The sequence below is a fragment of the Ranitomeya variabilis genome, chromosome 3 (assembly GCF_051348905.1).
Source record: "Ranitomeya variabilis isolate aRanVar5 chromosome 3, aRanVar5.hap1, whole genome shotgun sequence".
Taxonomy (NCBI): domain Eukaryota; kingdom Metazoa; phylum Chordata; class Amphibia; order Anura; family Dendrobatidae; genus Ranitomeya; species Ranitomeya variabilis.
In genome coordinates, this window is record NC_135234.1 from 287347139 (window position 1) to 287367518 (window position 20380).

A 20380-nucleotide genomic window follows, 5' to 3' on the forward strand; every position below is an offset into this window, starting at 1 on the left:
ACAAAGCCGGGACATAATTTTAAAATCCTTAAGGACCTGAAATTACGTCACGGCTTGCTGTGATTGGTTGCGTCGCCCATGTGACTGCGACGCAACCAATCACAAAGCCGGGACTTCACGTAAGGAAAGAAAAGCGCGAATTTTAAACAAAGAACGCTGCCGCTTCCCTCGGTAAGGTGCAGGCTGCGTCGGAGAGGTGAGTATAGCAATATTTTTTATTTTAATTCTCTCTTTTACACATTTTTACATTAATGTTGTTTCGATACCAATACCCGATACCACAAAAGTATCGGATCTCGGTATCGGAATTCCGATACAGCAAATATCGGCCGATACCCGATACTTGCGGTATCGGAATGCTCAACACTATTTATTGCCAATGCTTGTGTGGCCTTGCAAGTGTACTTGCAAACATGAATAAAAATTATCAATAGATAACACCATGAAATGGAAAAAAAAAGAAAAAAACTTATTCCATAATCTTTAATAAAAAAAAACATTTTAAATGAAAAAAATAAGGTACTGTACTAGCTTGTTCTGAGAATTTGGCCAACTTATACAAATACCATGTGTGCGGAGGCTGGTCATATACAGAACCATGCAGTTTAAAATAATGTTTTAAAATCAGGTACGACCAGCACAAAAAAAATAATTCTGTTTTAATGGATACATAATCCAATAGCACTTAAAGCAGGATGCAGATTCATGATGAGAAGCAAATCCCTTTAATGGTGGCAGAGTGCTCCTGAAGATTTCATGTATACGTCACTGGTCCAAACTGTACTCTCAGGCTGGTATTATTAAATCTCTGTTCTTTAAAGCCAAAATAATAATTTTACATTAACAAGTTAAATTGCAAAGTTGCTTGCTCTTACAAACAATTTTACCCATATATGAACTTTAGACAACCTCTAAATTGGAAATTTCCATAGTGAGAAATATTGGAGACATCAACACGTCAAAATTACTGAAACTCGGTCAAGAGCTTTGCCAACGTATTTGCTATGGAGATTGGCCTGTTGATTTGGTCTATCGGTCAGGACGTGCCATGCCAGGGCGAGACTGCAGCATCATGGGTCGTACAGGTGGGCGCATCATAGGAGGACCAGGCATCATTGGCATGTGAGCTCCCATTGGCGGTCTCATACCAGGACCTAATTGTGGGGGCATAAGAAAGTGGTCAGCAACCATATGTCCAAAGAGTGTGTGAGTACATATCCATAATAAATTATATAATTTATATAATACAATTATTATAATACATTATTATTAAAATTATTTAATACACACACATACATACATATATACACACACACACACACACACACACACAGTGGGTGCGGAAAGTATTCAGACCCCTTTAAATTTTTTACTCTTTTGAATTTACCAAATGGCTGCAATGAAACAAAGTTCATTTTTTTCACATTAACCCCTTAACGACCGCCAATACGCCATTTAACGGCGGTAGTTAACCCATTATCTACCAATGTCCTTTTTTTGGGACGTCTAGTCTTTAGCTTCTAGCAACTAAGATTTTATAATTTTCATAATTAGGTCCAATTTTTTGTGTTGTGTTTGCAAAATGAATGTTTTCAAAATAGGAAATCATGTCATTGTCATTTTTAATTGAATATTGGGACACCCTTTTCTGAAAAATCCGTACTTGTAAAAATTTTAATTTGGCAAGTAATGGGTTAAGGGTACTTAACCACAGCGCCATTAATTAACGTGTATAGCGCCTCCCAGAGTTGGATTTTTTCCGTGGTCTCATCTGCCAGGGGTAGCCGAGACCACAGAGAGCATAATTCGGGTCGGTTTTTACTGACCCCCGGGGTTGCGATCGCCGTTATTAATCGTATAACGGCAACCGCAAAACAAATAAACAAAAAAAAACCTTAAAAAAACCCCGCAATTTGCCATTTAATTTCTCTGTCCTCTGATGTGATTGCACATCAGAGGACAGAGAAATAGGGTCTCCGATTGCACCTCCCCCGATACTTACCAGTGTCTTCCGATGTCCCTGGATCCTCCTGCTTTCCCCAACGGCTGCTGGCGTCTTCTTCCAGTAAGAAAATGGCGGGTGCATGCGCAGTGCGCCCACCGACATCTGCCAGCCGGCACGTATAGGAAGATTTTTTCTACTGATTCACTATGGTCACTGTGATAGACCCCATCACAGTGATCAAAAAAAAAAAAGTAATTAACGGGGGGATAGGGGAAAATAATAAAATAAAGAAAATGTATTTATTTCCATTTTCCCATTAGGGTTCGAGTTAGGCTAAAGTTGGGGTTAGAGATGGGATTAGGGTTAGGATTAGGGGTGTATTGGGATTAGGGTTGGGATTGGTTAAAGGTGTGTTGGGGTTAGGGTTGGCGTTAGAATTGGGGGGTTTCCACTGTTTAGGTACACAAGGGGGTCAAGTCAAATGGTGCTCCCTTCCTTCGGAGCTCTCCTGTGCGCCCAGTGGTTTACCCCAACATATGGGGCATCAGTGTATTCAGAACAATTTGGACAACTTTTGGGGTGTAATGTCTCCTGTTAACCTTGGGAAAATATAAAAAATTGGGGGCTAAAAAAATCATTTTTGTGGAAAAAAAAAAAAGGATTTTTTTATTTTCACGGCTCTGCGTTATAAACTTCTATGAAGCACTTGGAGATTCATAGTGCTCACCCACACATCTAGATAAGCTCCTTAAGGGGTCTAGTTTCCAAAATGGGGTCACTTGTGGGGAGTTTCTACTGTTTAGATACATCAGGGGCTCTGTAAACGCAACATGACGCCCGCAGAGCATTCCATCAAAGTCTGCATTTTAAAATGTCACTACTTCCCTTCCAAGCCCCGATGTGTGCCCAAACAGTGGTCCCCCCTCACATATGGAGTATCGGCGTACTCAGGACAAACTGGACAACAACTTTTGGGGTCCAATTTCTCCTGTTACCCTTGTGAAAATAAAAATTTGGGGAAGAAAAGATCATTTTTGTGGAAAAATACAAGTTTTTATTTTTATGGCTCTACGTTATAAACTTCTGTGAAGCACTTGGGAGTTCAAAGTGCTCATCACACATCTAGATAAGTTCCTTAAGGTGTCCGATCTCAATTACAGCCAATTATAGCTTGGGGATACATTCATGCAGGGGTGCATTCGTGCACTATTATTCGTGTACTTTTTTTTCAAAGTATATTTTTTTCTAAGTATGACGCAGTTATAACATGGCAGAATATAACAAGCATCTCTCTTCTCTTCAATACATGTAAACATATCATTCATTCCCTGAACTGAACTATCCTGCATGTCTATTGCTCCATTCCCTGACAGCAAGCGGCTTGGATGGTAAACATATCATTCATTCCCTGAACTGAACTATCCTGCATGTCTATTGCTCCATTCCCTGACAGCAAGCGGCTTGGATGGTATCTGATTCATTCTATCTTCGGCATTGAATCCTGCATATAGCTACAGTGCCTACAAGTATTATTCAACCCCCTGCAGATTTAGCAGGTTTACACATTTGGAATTAACTTGGCATTGTGACATTTGGACTGTAGATCAGCCTGGAAGTGTGAAATGCACTGCAGCAAAAAAGAATGTTATTTCTTTGTTTATTTTTTTTTTAAATTGGGAAAAGTTTTTTCAGAGGGTCATTTATTATTCAACCCCTCAACCCACCAGAATTCTGTTTGGTTCCCCTAAAGTATTAAGAAGTAGTTCAGGCACAAAGAACAATGAGCTTCACATGTTTGGATTAATTATCTCTTTTTCCAGCCTTTTCTGACTATTTAAGACCCTCCCCAAACTTGTGAACAGCACTCATACATGGTCAACATGGGAAAGACAAAGGAGCATTCCAAAGCCATCAGAGACAAGATCGTGGAGGGTCACAAGGCTGGCAAGGGGTACAAAACCCTTTCCAAGGAGTTGGGCCTACCTGTCTCCACTGTTGGGAGCATCATCCGGAAGTGGAAGGCTTATGGAACTACTGTTAGCCTTCCACGGCCTGGACAGCCTTTGAAAGTTTCCTCCCGTGCCGAGGCCAGGCTTGTCCGAAGAGTCAAGGCTAACCCAAGGACAACAAGGAAGGAGCTCCGGGAAGATCTCATGGCAGTGGGGACATTGGTTTCAGTCAATACCATAAGTAACGTACTCCACCGCAATGGTCTCCGTTCCAGACGAGCCCGTAAGGTACCTTTACTTTCAAAGCGTCATGTCAAGGCTCGTCTACACTCATGCTCATGATCACTTGGAGGACTCTGAGACTGACTGGTTCAAGGTTCTCTGGTCTGATGAGACCAAGATCGAGATCTTTGGTGCCAACCACACACGTGACGTTTGGAGACTGGATGGCACTGCATACGACCCCAAGAATACCATCCCTACAGTCAAGCATGGTGGTGGCAGCATCATGCTGTGGGGCTGTTTCTCAGCCAAGGGGCCTGGCCATCTGGTCCGCATCCATGGGAAGATGGATAGCACGGCCTACCTGGAGATTTTGGCCAAGAACCTCCGCTCCTCCATCAAGGATCTTAAGATGGGTCGTCATTTCATCTTCCAACAAGACAACGACCCAAAGCACACAGCCAAGAAAACCAAGGCCTGGTTCAAGAGGCAAAAAATCAAGGTGTTGCAGTGGCCTAGTCAGTCTCCTGACCTTAACCCAATTGAAAACTTGTGGAAGGAGCTCAAGATTAAAGTCCACATGAGACACCCAAAGAACCTAGATAACTTGGAGAAGATCTGCATGGAGGAGTGGGCCAAGATAACTCCAGAGACCTGTGCCGGCCTGATCAGGTCTTATAAAAGACGATTATTAGCTGTAATTGCAAACAAAGGTTATTCCACAAAATATTAAACCTAGGGGTTGAATAATAATTGACCCACACTTTTATGTTTAAAATTTATAAAAATTTAACTGAGCAACAAAACTTTTTGGTTTGTAAGATTTATGCATCTGTTAATAAATCCTGCTCTTGTTTGAAGTTTGAAGGCTCTAACTTATTTGCATCTTATTAAACCTGCTAAATCTGCAGGGAGTTGAATACTACTTGTAGGCACTGTATATATGTTAGTCATCTTATTATGCATTTGTTTGTGTTTATAGATATTTAACTCACTTTTTCTTGTCCCTATGTAGAGAGATCACATAACTTTTTCAAAGGGGTTTATGATCCATGCAGACCTGGACATTTGTTTATCTGATCACTACATTTATTGTGTCCTGCTGTCTCAACTGAGTTAGATTGATTGGTAACAAGAGGGGGAGAAACACCCTTTTCCAAAAAAAAAAAAAAAAAAAAAAAAAAAAAGTGAGATCTAAGAGCTAGCCTTCTATAAATGTAGACAAAGCTTGGGGATGCATTCATGCAGGGGTGCATTCGTGCACTATTATTCGTGTACTTTTTTTTCAAAGTATATTTTCTTCTAAGTATGACGCAGTTATAACATGGCAGTTAGACAGGGCAGGAGACAGGTAAGACAGTCTAAACCTACTCCCTATTCACTTGAAACAGAACAAATACACACCATATGTATCTGTATAATCTATATCCTGGCTGCTGCATTCACTCACCGCCCTTGCATTAACTCTTTATACTCCATCCATATCGGCCCCTCTGTTCTTGCCTCTCCTATGCATAACACTCATGCTCTGTTCACATTGCTTAACAGCGCAGATCCATTCAGTCCCACCATCCAACACAAAAGACGCTCTCACAAATCACTTAACCACTTAACCATCTGCTCACTCTTTCTATCCTCCTTCTCCTAGTCGCTGGAGACATCTCTCCAAACCCCGGCCCCCCATGTTATAGCCAGTCAAACCTCCCAACTGCTACACCCAGAAACCCCTCTAACCTTATTAATATTCCATGCATGCCTTCTGTCTCTTTCAATTGTGCTCTTTGGAATTCTCGCTCTGTGTGTAATAAACTCTCCTTCACCCATGATTACTTCCTTTCTAAGGCTCTTAATCTCCTGGCTCTTACTGAAACCTGGATCCAGCAGTCAGACACAACCGCTGCTGCTGCTCTCTCTCATATGGTGGACTACTTTTCTCATACCCCAAGATCAGACAACAGAGCAGGTGGAGGCGTTGGGCTGCTCCTTTCACCCAAATGTACCTTCCAAGTTACCCCCCAAGTACCCTCACTTGTATTCCCTTCCTTTGAGGTCCATGCTGTCAGACTCTATGTCCCCTTCTCCATGCGAGTGGCGGTGGTGTATCGTCCTCCTGGCCCCTCTCATCAGTTCCTGGATCACTTTGCCACCTGGCTTCCACACTTTCTCTCCTGTGACACCCCCACCCTTATCATGGGTGATTTCAACATCCCCATTGCTTCTCCCCTTTCCCCGTCTGCTTCTCACCTTTTATCTCTAACCTCCTCTTTCGGCCTCTCGCAGCATACTAACTCTCCAACGCATGAAGATGGAAACTCCCTTGACTTGGTCTTCTCCCGACTTTGCTCAGTGGATGATTTCACAAACACCCCTCTCCCGCTCTCTGACCACAACCTTCTTTCATTCTCTATCAAGAACTGCCATCCCGCTCAGGTCACCCCCACTTTCCACACTTATAGAAACATACAGGCCATTAACACCCAGAAACTTATGAAGAACTTGCAGTCCTCATTGGCCCCAATCTCCTCCATCTCATGTCCTGATTCTGCTCTGAACCATTACAATGAAACCCTGCAAAGTGCCCTGAATGAAGCTGCTCCTCCTATACATAGAGCAACTCGACAGACGGCGACAACCGTGGCACACGCTGCAAACACGCTTCCTGCAGCGATGCTCCAGGTGCGCCGAACGACTGTGGAGAAAATCTAATCTACCCGAAGATTTCATCCATTATAAGTTCATGCTAAAAACATACAACTCTGCCCTCCACCTCTCCAAACAAACCTATTTCAACACCCTCATCACCTCACTGTCCAATAACCCTAAACGTCTGTTCGACACTTTCCAGTCCCTACTCAACCCAAGAGAGCAGGCCCCAACCACAGATCTCCGCGCTGACGATCTGGCCAATTACTTCAAAGAAAAAACTGACCACATTCGACAGGAAATCATCTCCCAATCTCTTCATACCAGGCACTGTCCTCCCTCCCCCACTGCATCTAGTTCACTCTCTGATTTTGAACCAGTTACTGAAGAAGTAAGCAGGCTCCTTGCATCTTCTCGCCCGACCACTTGCACCAGTGACCCCATTCCATCACATCTCCTCCAGTCCCTTTCCCCGGCTGTCACCTCTCACATAACAAAAATATTCAACCTTTCCCTCACTTCCGGTATTTTTCCCTCCTCATTTAAGCATGCCATCATACATCCATTACTTAAAAAACCCTCCCTCGACCAAAACTGTGCAGCTAATTATAGACCTGTCTCTAATCTTCCCTTCATCTCTAAACTCCTGGAACGCCTGCTCCACTCCCGTCTTACCCGCTATCTCTCAGATAGCTCTCTTCTCGACCCTCTTCAATCTGGCTTCCGCTCTTTACACTCTACTGAAACTGCCCTCACTAAAGTCTCTAATGACCTACTAACAGCTAAATCTAATGGTCACTACTCCATGCTAATTCTATTGGATCTTTCCGCAGCATTCGACACCGTGGATCATCAGCTCCTCCTCACTATGCTCCCCTCCATCGGCATCAAGGACACCGTTCTCTCTTGGTTCTCCTCCTATCTCTCTGACCGATCCTTCACTGTATGTTTTGCTGGTTCCTCCTCCTCTCACCTTCCCCTTACTGTTGGGGTTCCTCAAGGATCAGTCCTAGGCCCCCTCCTCTTCTCTTTGTATACTGCCCCTATTGGACAAACAATCAGTAGATTTGGGTTCCAGTACCATCTCTATGCTGATGACACCCAATTATACACCTCTTCTCCTGCTTTCACTCCGACCTTCTTAGAAAACACCAGTGATTGTCTTACCGCTGTCTCTAACATCATGTCCTCCCTCTATCTGAAACTGAACCTGTCAAAAACTGAACTCCTCGTGTTCTCTCCCTCTACTAACCTACCTTTGCCTGACTTTGCCATCTCCGTGTGCGGTTCAATCATTACTCCAAAGCAACATGCCCGCTGCCTTGGGGTCATCCTTGATTCCGAGCTGTCATTCACCCCCCACATCCGATCACTGGCTCGCTCTTATCTGCATCTCAAAAACATTTCTAGAATTCGCCCTTTTCTTACTTTCGACTCTGCAAAAACTCTTACTGTTTCTCTTATTCATTCCCGTCTGGACTATTGTAACTCTCTACTAATCGGCCTCCCTCTTACCAAACTCTCCCCGCTCCAATCTGTCCTGAATGCTGCTGCCAGGATCATATTCCTCACCAACCGTTACACCGATGCCTCTACCTTGTGCCAATCATTACACTGGCTACCCATCCACTCCAGAATCCAGTACAAAACTACTACCCTCATCCACAAAGCACTCCATGGCTCAGCACCACCCTACATCTCCTCTCTGGTCTCAGTCTACCACCCTACCCGTGCCCTCCGCTCCGCTAATGACCTCAGGTTAGCATCCTCAATAATCAGAACCTCCCACTCCCGTCTCCAAGACTTTACACGTGCTGCGCCGGATTCTTTGGAATGCACTACCTAGGTTAATACGATTAATCCCCAATCCCCACAGTTTTAAGCGTGCCCTAAAAACGCATTTGTTCAGACTGGCCTACCGCCTCAACGCATTAACCTAACTATCCCTGTGTGGCCTATTAAAAATAGAAAAAAAAAACAAAAACACAATCAGGTTCCTTGCATCGTGTTCTCATACACTTTATGCAGTTAATAGCACTCTGTGTCTGTACTGCTACATACTTAGGCTGTTAACTGGTTCATGCAGCTTTACATGAACACCCGAGCCTTACACTATGGCTGGTCCAAATAACTAAAGCAATTGTTACCATCCACCTCTCGTGTCTCCCCTTTTCCTCATAGTTTGTAAGCTTGCGAGCAGGGCCCTCATTCCTCCTGGTATCTATTTTGAACTGTGATTTCTGTTATGCTGTAATGTCTATTGTCTGTACAAGTCCCCTCTATAAGTTGTAAAGCGCTGCGGAATATGTTGGCGCTATATAAATAAAAATTATTATTATTATTATTATGCATTGAAAAAGTCAAACGGCACTCCACTTCCAAGCTCTGCTGTGCGCCGAAACAGTGGTTTACCCCACATATGGGGTATCAACGTACTCGGGATAAATTGCACAACAACTTTTGTGGATCATTCCTCTTTTTACACTTGTGAAAATAAAAAAAATTGGCTCTGAAGTAAAAGGTTTGTAAAAAAAGTTAAATGTAAATCTTTTCCTTCCACATTGCTTTAGTTCCTGTGAAGCACGTAAAGGGTTAATAAACTTCTTGAATGTGGTTTTGAGCACCTTGAGGGGTGCAGTTTTAAGAATGGGGTCAGTTTTGAGTATTTTCTGTCATGTACATCTCTCAAAGTGACTTTAACCAATTTCTGCCAGCTGACGGAATAGTACGTCAGCTGGCAGATCCCCTACTTTGAGGTGGGCTCCGGCGGTGAGCCCACCTCAAAGCCGCGACATGTCAGCTGTTTTGTACAGCTGACATGTGCGCGCAATGAGCGTGAGCGTTATCGCGATCCGCCCGCGCCCATTAACTACCGTATTTTCCGGCGTATAAGATGACTTTTTAACCCCTCAAAATCTTCTTAAAAGTCGGGGGTCGTCTTATACGCCGGGTACAGATAAAATGTGCATATGGTGGGTGGGGGGGGAGTGGTCCCGATGACTAAGACAGGGGGCGTCTCACAGTAAAGTGTGAGTGGAGTATATCCCCCTATTACCTCATTGTGGCAACGTGGGGGTCTCTGTGCTGGGAGCGGCTGCTCCTCTTCGTGCCGTGGGTGCTCTGTGCTGTGGGGCGGCGGCGCATCTTCGTGCCGTGGGTGCTGTGGGGCGGTGGCGGCGACGCATCTTCTTGCAGCGTCGGGGCTCCTCCGGCATCTCCTCCAGGCCCGGAGGCACCGGCAGCCCCATTGCTGTGATGCGGTGGCCTCCGAGAAAATGGCCGCTGCTCAGACTCAGATCTCGTCTCCCGAAATCTCGGGAGACGAGATCTGAATCTGAGCAGCGGCCATTTTCCCGGAGGCCACCGCATCACAGCAATGGGGCTGCCAGACTGCCTCCGGGCCTGGAGGAGATGCCGGAGAAGCCCTGACGCTGCAAGAAGATGCGCCGTCGCCCCACAGCACCCACGGCACAGAGCACCCACGGCACGAAGAGGAGCTGCCGCTCCCAGCACAGAGACCCCCACGCTGCCGCAATGAGGTAATAGGGGGATATACTCCACTCACACTTTACTGTGAGACGCCCCTTCTCTTCGTCATCGGGACCACTCCCCACGCCAAAAGGCACATATTCACCGGCCCTATAAGATGACATACGGCGTATAAGACGACCCCCGACTTTTAAGAAGATTTTATATTTTAACTGGAAAAGTTGGGGGGTCGTCTTATACGCCCAGTCGTCTTATATGCCGGAAAATACGGTAGTTATATGCCGCCGTCAAGCGATGACAGTGGCATTTAACTAGCACTCCCGGCCGCGCGATCGGGGGTCAGCGGTGCATTGCTGTGCATGGTTGTTGATGGCCGATTGCTTTGAGCGCCACCCTGTGGTCGGCGTTCAAAGTACACCTGCATTTCTGCTACATAGAGGTGATCTGTACTTCACCTCTATGTAGCAGAGCCGATCGAGTTGTGCATGCTTCTAGCCTCCTATTGAGGCTATTGAAGCATGCCAAAAAAAATTTAAAAGTGTTTAAAAATATAAAAAAATAAAAAAATATATATAAAAGTTCAAATCACCCCCCTTTCGCCCCAATCAAAGTGAAAAAAAAAAAAAAAAAAAAAATTAAACCTACACATATTTGGTATCGCCACCTTCAGAATCGCCCGATCTATCAATAAAAACAAAGGATCAACCTGACAGCTAAATGGCGTAGCGAGAGAAAAAATCAAAACACCAAAATTAAGTTTTTTTGGTAGCCGCGACATCGCATTAAAATGCAATAACGGGCGATGAAAAGAACGTATCTACACCAAAATGGTATCATTAAAAACGCCAGCTTGGCACGCAAAAAATAAGCCCTCACCTGACCCCAGATCATGAAAATTGGAGACGCTACAGGTATCGGAAAATCGTGCAATTTTTATTTTTTATAGCAAACTTTGGAATTTTGTTTCACCACTTAGATAAAAAATAACCTAGACATGTTAGGTGTCTATGAACTCGTAATGACCTGGAGAATCATAACGGCAGGTTAGTTTTAGCATTTGGTGAACCTAGCAAAAAAGCCAAACAAAAAACAAGTGTGAGATTTCACTTTTTTTGCAATTTCATCACACTTGGAATTTTTTTCCCATTTTCTGTTACATGGCATGGTAAAACCAATGGTATCGTTCAAAAGTACATCTCGTCCCGCAAAAAAAAAGCCCTCACATGGCGATATTGACGGAAAAATAAAAAAGTTATGGCTCTGGGAAGGAGGGGAGCGAAAAACAAAAACGAAAAAAGCTGTAGTAATTTTTGCAAATTTATTAAAAAAAAACAAAACTGAAGTATCACATGGTTATAAGTATTCAGACCCTTTGCTCAGTATTGAGTAAAAGCACCCTTTTGAGCTAGTACAGCCATGAGTCATCTTGGGAATGATGCAACATGTTTTTCACACCTGGATTTGGAGATTCTCTCCAGATCCATCAGGATGGATGGTGAACATTGGTGGATAGCTATTTTCTGGTCTCTCCAGAGATGCTCAATTGGGTTTAGCTCAGGGCTCTGGCTGGGCCAGTCAAGAATGGTCACAGACTTGTTCTGAACCCACTTCTTTGTTATTTTAGCTGTGTGCTTAGGGTCATTGTCTTGTTGGAAGGTGAATCTTCAGCCAAGTCTGAAGTCCAGAGCATTCTGAAAGAGGTTTTCATCCAGGATCTCTCTGTACTTGGCCAAATTCATGTTTCCTTCAATGACAACTAGTTGTCCTGTCCCTGCAGCTGAATAACACCCACATAGCATGATGCTACCACCACCAGGTTTTACTGTTGGGTTTGTATTGGGTAGGTGATGAGCAGTGCCTGGTTTTCTCCACACATACCGCTTAGAATTATCCCTAAAAAGGTCCATCTTCGTCTCATCAGACCAGAGAATCGTATTTCTCATAGTCTGGGAATCCTTCATGTGTTTTTTTTAGCAAACTATGTGGGCTTTCATATATCTTGCACTGAGGAGAGGCTTCCGTTGGGCCTCTCTGCCATAAAGGCCTGTCTGGTGGAGGGCTGCAGTGATGGGAGAAAGTTTCACAAAATCAACTATCTCCCTACTGCATCTCTGGAGCTCACCCACAGAGATCTTGGGGTTCCTCTTTACCTTTCTAACCAAGGCTCTTCTCCCACGATTGCTCAGTTTGGCTGGACGTTCAGGTCTAAGACGACTTCTGGTTATCCAAACTTCTTCCATTTAAGGATTATGAAGGCCACTGAGCTCTTGGGAACCTTTAGTACCGCAGAAATTCTGTCATAACCTTGGCCAGATCTATGCCTTGCCACAATTCTGTCTCTGAGCTTCTTGGCCAGTTCCTTTGACCTCATGATTCTCAATTGGTCTGGGATGTACTGTGAGCTGTGAGGTCTTATATAGACAGGTATGTGCCTTTCCAAATCAAGTCCTATCAGTTTAATTAAACACAGCTGTACTCCAATGAAGGAGTAGAACCATCTCAAGAGGATCAGAAGGACACGGACAGCATGTGACTTAAATATGAGTGTGAGCAAAAGGTCTGAATACTTATGACCATGTGATATTTCGGTTTTTCTTCTTTATTAAATTTGCAACAATTTCTACATTTCATGTTTTTTTTCAGTCAAGATGGTGTGCAGAGCGTACATTAATGTGAAAAAAAAGAACTTTTTTGAATTCACCAAATGGCTGCAATGAAACAAAGAGTGAAAAATTTAAAGGGGGCTGAATACTTTCCATACCCACTGTATAAATAAAAACATACAATTATTTATATTCCATGAGTTTTTCCACATTTTTTCCTCCCCTTATATAATTCCCGGAAACTTAAATTTTGTTTTGACTTTATGTGATGTACCAACACAATGTAGCAAGTATTTGTGAAGTTTAAAGGAAACTATACGTATGCACATCACAATTTTCAGATTTATGTTCATAAAAAATTTAGAAAACCATGTATTTAGCCCCGAGTCAATCCTTTCTCTGCAATCACTGCTGCAAGTCTTTTGGGGCATGTCTCTACCAGCTTTGCACATCTAGGAAGCAGATTTTTTTTTCCCAATCTTTGAGATTGGATGAAGAGCATTTGGGTCTGCACTTTGCCATTGAACCACGTGACTGTGCTTTAATTTAAACCATTCCAGAGACATTATACTTCTGTCAGCACATTTAGGGTCGTTGCCCTCCAGTCCCAAGTCTTTTTGCAGCCTCTAACTGCCCTGTATATATCCTCATTAAAGATGGGCTAACCTAAATAGTTAAATTTGGGGCCCGTACAGAACACCTACTGTTTAACCCTCAGCTGTCAGCTTTCTCAAGGTTGGTTATCAAAAAATAGAGGGATCCCCACGCCATTTTTTAAAAAAAATTTAAATAATCAAAATAACAGAATGCGGACCCCCTCCATCTGGGGTAGGGTGACCTCATTGAGATCAATGCTCGCACCATGAGAAAACGTCTCAGGCTGCAGCGCTGCGCTCCATGAATTCATTACAGTTCACCGTGATAAATTACTGTTATACAGGGGACTATGGCTTCAATGGAATGGGCATTAGATGAGAAGAGTTGGGCAAAGGGCCAGAAATAGTGCATCAAATAGATGCGCTTTTTCTGGGGCAGCTGCTATTTTTAGGTTGGGGAGGGGCAATATCCAGTCAAAAATAGGGGGGGAGGAACGACACTACATTATCTTTTTATTTAAATATTTATTTAAATAATTAAAAAGCTTGGCGACCCCTTTATTCTTGATAACCAGCCATGCTAAAGCTGACAGTTGATTGTTGCAGCTCGCAGCTGTCAATTTTGCCTGGCTAGTTATCAAAAATACAGGGGAACTGATGGTATTTTTTTTTATTTACATATGGCGCAGGCTGATTAATACTCCCATTAGCTGCCGACTGATCTCGCTGTTATTAGCAGCAGCAGGCGTAGAATGATGGGGTAGTAGTCCCATCAGCCCGACTCTTGTGACAGGAGGTGACTGTACCTCCAGTCACAGCTACGGGCTCACGCTGTCATCTGAAAGCATGGGAACCACGGCTCCCTGACCGGTGGCAATGATCTTACGGCTGATCAAAAACAACTTTCGGTTCGAGTACCAGAACGGTGCCCGAACCCAGACCCCATTCACACCAGTGTTTGCCATTTAATCGTGCAGCAAACATTGCCTCTGACTGACAGCAAAATCATTACTGCTGGTCAGACAGTGCGGTTCCCCGCAGCTGTGAACGGAGGTAAAACGTTTACCTCTGGGCAATGGCGGTGTCTGATGGGACTACAACTCCCATCAGCATACGTCTGATGACACTAATAACTGCGAGAGCAGGCGGCGGCTGATGGGAGTACTCATCAGCCAGCGCCTGTGTTCCTCTGTATTTTTGATCACCAGCCAGGCAAAACCGACACCTGTGGGCTGCAACCTTCAGCTGTCAGCGTTGGCTAAAATAGAGGAGTACCACACAGTTTTTAAAATTATTTAAATAAATAATTTAGAAACACAAAAGGTGTGGAGTTCCCCCCATTTTCTGACAACCAGCCAAGCTACAGCAGACAGCTGGTATTCTTAAGCTCATGTCACCTTTGAATTGTCTGGTGACATCAAGTCCATGGGTTAAAGAAGTTGTCCACTACTATAACCTTTTTTTTTTTTTTTTTTCATAAATCTTGCTATTATGGGCCACTGAAAACATCTACTGTGTTTATTTTAGCAATATTACCTTTTATCATGCTGTAGCAGCTCATCTTTAGTGCTGGATTCAGCTCTCATGGGGTTAATCGACAACTTCCTTTCTCCTGAGTTACTGTGCTCTAATACTACAAGTTCCATGATGCATTGCACTGCTACTAAGCACGAACCTACCACACCCACTCCAAAACACACCCAAACCCCTCCCTCCTCTCCCTCCTTTAGCTTCAGAAAGATTTGTGATGTCATTTCTGTCCAACCTCCTCTTCTACATTTGTCCAACCCACACTCCATTACACACAGATAGATAGATAGATAGATAGATAGACAGATAGACAGACAGATAGATAGATAGATACAGATATATCTATATATCTATGTCTATTTCCATAGGTATGTCCATATCCATGTTTCTAAACCCCTTCACCCCCTGGAGCTTTTTTGTTTTCGTTTATCGCTCCTCTTCTTTCCAGAGCCATAATTTTTCCGTCAATATAGCCATGTGATCTTTTGCGGGACAAGTTCTACTTTTGAACGACACCATTGGTTTTACCATGTCGTGTAGCAGAAAATGTGAAAAAAATTCAAAGTGCAATGAAATGGCAAAAAAGTGCAATCCCACACTTGTTTTTTGCTTGGCTTTTTGGCTAGGTTCCCTAAATGCTAAGGCTGTGTGCACACGTTGTGGATCAGCAGTGTTTTTTGCTGCACTGAATTGCATCAAATCCGCAGTGTAGTGTACAACCAATGTAAGTCTATGGGAGCCGCAGACTTGTTGTGCACATGCTGCGGAAAAAGCCGCACCAAAACCACACCAAAAACTGCATCAAAACCGCACCAAAACTGCAAAACTGCACCAGGTTTTGATGCAGTTTTTGGTGCAGTTTTGATGCTTTTTTTGGTGCGGTTTATGCGCGGTTTTAATGCCGTTTTTTGGAAATAAGTAAATAAACGGAAAATGTGCATGATTTGAATGGAAACATGCATGAAAAAACGGATTCCAAGGCCGGATTCATCATTTCACAGCTCAGTTTCATACGTTTTTTTGCCGCAAAAAAACGCATGCGTTTATTTGCGGCAAAAAAATGCATTGCTGTCTATGTAAACACATGCGTTTTTAAGCACATGCGTTTGTGTTAAAAACGCATGCGTTTTTATAGAAAAAAACAGAAAAAAACACTGAAACACCACCCACCACCATCAGGGTGATAAAGGGATCCAAACCCTAACCCTAACCCTACCCCTAACCTCACCCCTAACCGTTTAATGAACATTTTCTGACAGTCATAGTGCCATGATATTTCAGTGCCATGATATTTCAGTGCCACGTATTTCAGTGCCACGTATTTCAGTGCCACGTATTTCAGTGCCACGTATTTCAGTGCCACGTATGTAAGTGCCACGTATGTAAGTACCACGTGACATGTATTTCAGTGCCACAGATTTAAGTGCCACGTATTTCAGTGCCACCTATGTAAGTGCCACGTATTTCAGTGCCACATATTTCAGTGTCACGTATTAAAGTGCCACGTATTTCTGTCACGTTTACCGTTAGGGTTGATGTCACCGCTCTATAGGACCCTCAGTGACACACTGACAGGAGGCAATGGCTCCTGCAGTGTATCACTGAGGTTACTAAAGTTCACTGGTCTCACTTTATGGCAAAAAGCTGCGTGGGAACTTTCTCATACAGCATGCCATAAAGTGAGACTAGGGACTATTTTCTCACAGGGGCGTAGGAATACATTGTGGGGAATACATTGTGGAAGGATACCTTCCTCCCCTCATTGTGTTCCTGGTGCCCCTGGTGAGTGGTTGCGTCAGCCAGCTGATGCTCCTGCTCTCCACGGGAGATCGTCGTGGGACACTCGTTTTAATTGGATTTCTGCGGATCAGGGAGTATAGTGTTTGTTTATTATTTTAATATTTTTTTACAGATCACAATGGCTTCGGGGATCAAAGTGACAAGTGATGGCGATTATGTAATGTTTAATGTACTGTATGTCTATATGTATGTACTGTATGTATGCATGTACTGTATGTCTGTATGTATGTACTGTATGTATGTACTGTATGCGCATGTCGTCGCATGGCGCATGTCGTCGCATGCCGCATGTCCTCGCATGTCGCATGTCGTCGCATGGTGCATGTCGCCACATGCTGCATGTCGCCACATGCTGCATGTTGTTGCATGGCGCATGTCATCGCATGCTGCATGGCGCATGTCATCGCATGGCGCATGTCGTCGCATGACGCATGTCATTGCATGGTACATGTCGTATGCCGTCGCATGGCACATGTTGCCGCATGGTGAGTGTCGTTGCATGGTGCATGTCGCCGCATGATGCATGTAGTTGCATGGCGCATGTCGTCGCATGCTGCATGTCGCATGTTGTCGCATGGCGCATGTCATCACATGGTGCATGTCGCATGTTGTCGCATGTCGTCGCATGGCATTGCATGGTAAATGTCGCATGCCGTCGCATGGCACATGTTGCCGCATGGTGAGTGTCGTTGCATGGTGCATGTCGCCGCATGGTGCATGTAGTTGCATGGCGCATGTCGTCGCATGCTGCAGGTCGCATGTTGTCGCATGTCATCGCATGGCGCATGTCACATGTCGCATGCCGTCGCATGGCGCCGCATGGTGAGTGTCATCGCATGTCGTGTGTTGTATGTATGTATGTATGTATGTATGTATGTATGTATGTATGTATGTATGTATGTATGTATGTACTGTATATGTGTATTTTATTTTTTTTTTACATTCAACACATTAGCCGGATGATGGGACTACTACTGTCCCATCATTGGCTAATGTGTCACTCACTGCCACTGTAGCAGGCAGAGCCCGATGGGACTTGTTGTCCCATCGGATGATGCCTGCACACAGAGACAGACACACACACACACCACCCCCCAGCACATACCGGTCCGCACAGCGCCGGGGACCGGGACCGCACAGCGCCGGAGCTCGGGACCGCAAAGCGCTGGCGACCGCACATCGCCGGCGCCCGGGACCGCACAGCGCCGGGGACCGGGACCGCCGGCGCTCGGGACCGCAAAGCGCCGGCGACCGGGACCGCACAGAGCCGGGGACCGCACAGCACCGGCGCTCGGGACCGCAAAGCGCCGGCGACCACACATCGCCGGCGCCCGGGACCGCACAGCACCGGCGCCCGCCCGCACATCCCTGCCTAGCCCCGCCCGCCCCCAGCACGGCCCCGCAGGCAGCCTCAGCCCCGCCCACAGCCCAGTCACTCTTTATGAGTGACTGCTGTCTGTGGAGCCTGGGGACACGCCTGCTACTGACGTCACGTCAATTTCCAGAGTCTGGAAATTGACGTGACGTCGGCGGAAATGAGCGGCGGCTGAAGCCTGGGGGTCACGTGACCCGGACTCAGGCACCAGCATAGCGCCGCTCACAGGCGAAAACGGCTAAAGCAGGTATTTACACAAATCATCAGGGGCCCCCGGGGGGATACATAGGGGGGTTAATTGAAAGTAGTGGACAACCCCTTTAATAAAAGGGAAGAGACTATAAAAAGACAGCTATCCATTACTAATCACATACAGTGGGGCAAAAAAGTATTTAGTCAGTCAGCAATAGTGCAAGTTCCACCACTTAAAAAGATGAGAGGCGTCTGTAATTTACATCATAGGTAGACCTCAACTATGGGAGACAAACTGAGAAAAAAAAATCCAGAAAATCACATGATAAAAAAACAGACAATGTGATTTTCTGGATTTTTGTTTCTCAGTTTGTCTCCCATAGTTGAGGTCTACCTATGATGTAAATTACAGACGCCTCTCATCTTTTTAAGTGGTGGAACTTGCACTATTGCTGACTGACTAAATACTTTTTTGCCCCACTGTAGCTATATTGTAAATAAAAACACAGCCAGTATAAAGTTTATTTGAAATAAAGTAAGAAAATGTTTTTGTTTTTTTTAATTTAAAAATAAAAACAGTTATACTCACCAAACGCCCATTTCACTGAAGCCTAAACGTACCTTCACACTAAGCGACTTTGCAGCGAGAACGACGACGATCCGTGACGTTGCAGCGTCCTGGATAGCGATCTCGTTGTGTTTGACACGCAGCAGCGATCTGGATCCCGCTGTGATATCGCTGGTCGGAGCTAGAAGTCCAGAACTTTATTTAGTCGCTGATCACCCGCTGTCATCGCTGGATCGGTGTGTGTGTGACACCGATCCAGCGATGTGTTCACTTGTAACCAGGGTAAATATCGGGTTACTAAGCGCAGGGCCGCGCTTAGTAGCCCGATATTTACCCTGGTTACCATTGTAAAAGTAAAAAAACAAAACAAAACACTACATACTCACCTTCTGATGTCTGTCACGTCCCCCGCCGGCGGCTTCCCTGCACTGAATGTGTCAGCGCCGGCCGGCCGTAAAGCAGAGCGGTGACGTCACCGCTGTGCTCTGCTTTACGGCCGGCCGGCGCTGACACATTCAGTGCAGGGAAGCCGCCGGCGGGGGACGTGACAGACATCAGAAGGTGAGTATGTAGTGTTTTTTTTTTACTTTTACAATGGTAACCAGGGTAAATATCGGGTTACTAAGCGTGGCCCTGCACTTACTAACCCAATGTTTACCCTGGTTACCCGGGTGCTGCAGGGGGGACTTCGGCATCGTTGAAGACAGTTTCAACAATGCCGAAGTCGTTCCCCTGATCGTTGGTCGCTGGTGAGAGCTGTCTGTGTGACAGCTCCCCAGCGACCACACAATGACTTACCAACGATCGCATCGCTGGTTGTGATCGTTGGTAAGTCGTTTATAGTGTAACAGTACCTTTACTCTCCTGTAAAAAAACAAAACAACCAACCATATCTCTTCACCTGTCTGTCGTTATGTCCCACGCTGTAATCCATGTCTGGGGATAAACAATTTACAACCTGGACGGCGCCAAGATGTGACCGTCTAGGCCAAGCACCTCTGGGGAAATGAGCAGCTGTGAGACAGCCTCACTGACTAGCGATGACACCAACAAGGTTACCGCTGGTTCCCTGTGACCTCTGAGATCACTGCTAGCACAGTGAGAAAAAGTTTCTCATTTCTCCCGGTGAACTCTGAGCTTAGACTGGTTTCAGACTTGTGTTCCTGTGCGCTGCGGATGGTAGCGTACTTCCTCTTTGCTTCCTCCGTGAAGCTCCACCTACTGCATCCAGCGTTTCCCTGCGTACCTATCTTTAACATTGGGTACGCAGGGACAAGCCATCCGCAGCACACAGGAACACAAGTCTGAAACCAGCCTTCGCGCTGCACCACGAGACTTGTTCTCATTGTGTTAGTGGCGATCTCACGACGTCACTGTATTTCAGGGGCCCAGATGGAAACGCAGCCTCAGTGACCTGTGTTAATCTCGATGACGTCACCGCTAGCCAGTGAGGCTGAGCTCGCAGCAG

The 20380-nt window shown here is 45.0% G+C and overlaps 1 protein-coding gene across 1 annotated transcript in view; it reads right to left on the reverse strand.

The window, feature by feature from the left end:
* Positions 1-468: 468 nt before the first annotated feature.
* The window catches only part of SNRPC (small nuclear ribonucleoprotein polypeptide C), a 180184-nt gene continuing 160272 nt past the window's right edge, over positions 469-20380 (reverse strand). Inside the window, exon 6 of the mRNA XM_077295542.1 lies at positions 469-1154. Coding sequence (XP_077151657.1) covers positions 1030-1154 — 125 coding nt within the window. The 3' untranslated portion in view covers positions 469-1029. The remainder of the gene's footprint in view (positions 1155-20380) is intronic.